This window comes from Mesitornis unicolor, unplaced genomic scaffold, assembly GCF_000695765.1.
Source record: "Mesitornis unicolor isolate BGI_N332 unplaced genomic scaffold, ASM69576v1 scaffold28922, whole genome shotgun sequence".
Lineage (NCBI taxonomy): Eukaryota > Metazoa > Chordata > Aves > Mesitornithiformes > Mesitornithidae > Mesitornis > Mesitornis unicolor.
This window is the reverse complement of record NW_010168955.1, coordinates 1,982-2,356: the sequence shown is the minus strand read 5'-3', so window position 1 is coordinate 2,356 and position 375 is coordinate 1,982. Positions and strand designations below refer to the sequence as shown.

Here is a 375-nt window from a genome sequence, read left to right as displayed (position 1 = left end):
AATGTCAGTCCCTGGATGGCAGCGTGCAGACTCCGGGCTCCGCCGGGGCTCCGGCCGCCTTTAGTAAATACCCTCCACAACAGCAGCAGCCGCCGCATCTCTACATGCAGCGAGGCCCCTGCAAAACCCCCCCGGAAAACAACCTCAAGCTGCAAGAGAGCAGCGGCCACAACGGAGCCCTGCAGGTCTCCTGTTACGGTGAGTCCTTGGCGAGCGGCGGGGAAAGCACCGGGGGAGAAACCGGAGAGACGCCCGAGACTGGAAAGGGCCTCCTGGGGAGGGGAGGGAACCGAGGGGGGGCAGCTGCCCGGCAGGACAAATCCTCCCAGGGTCAAGGAGACCTTGTCGGGCTCCGGCGCCGAGTAGCGCTGCCGG

General features: G+C 66.1%; 1 protein-coding gene across 1 annotated transcript in view; it reads left to right on the top strand.

The window, feature by feature from the left end:
* LOC104536561 (homeobox protein aristaless-like 4) overlaps nucleotides 1–375 on the top strand; it is a 2,544-nt gene that overhangs the window by 210 nt on the left and 1,959 nt on the right. The window contains exon 2 of the mRNA XM_010179214.1: nucleotides 9–198. Coding sequence (XP_010177516.1) covers nucleotides 9–198 — 190 coding nt within the window. The remainder of the gene's footprint in view (nucleotides 1–8; nucleotides 199–375) is intronic.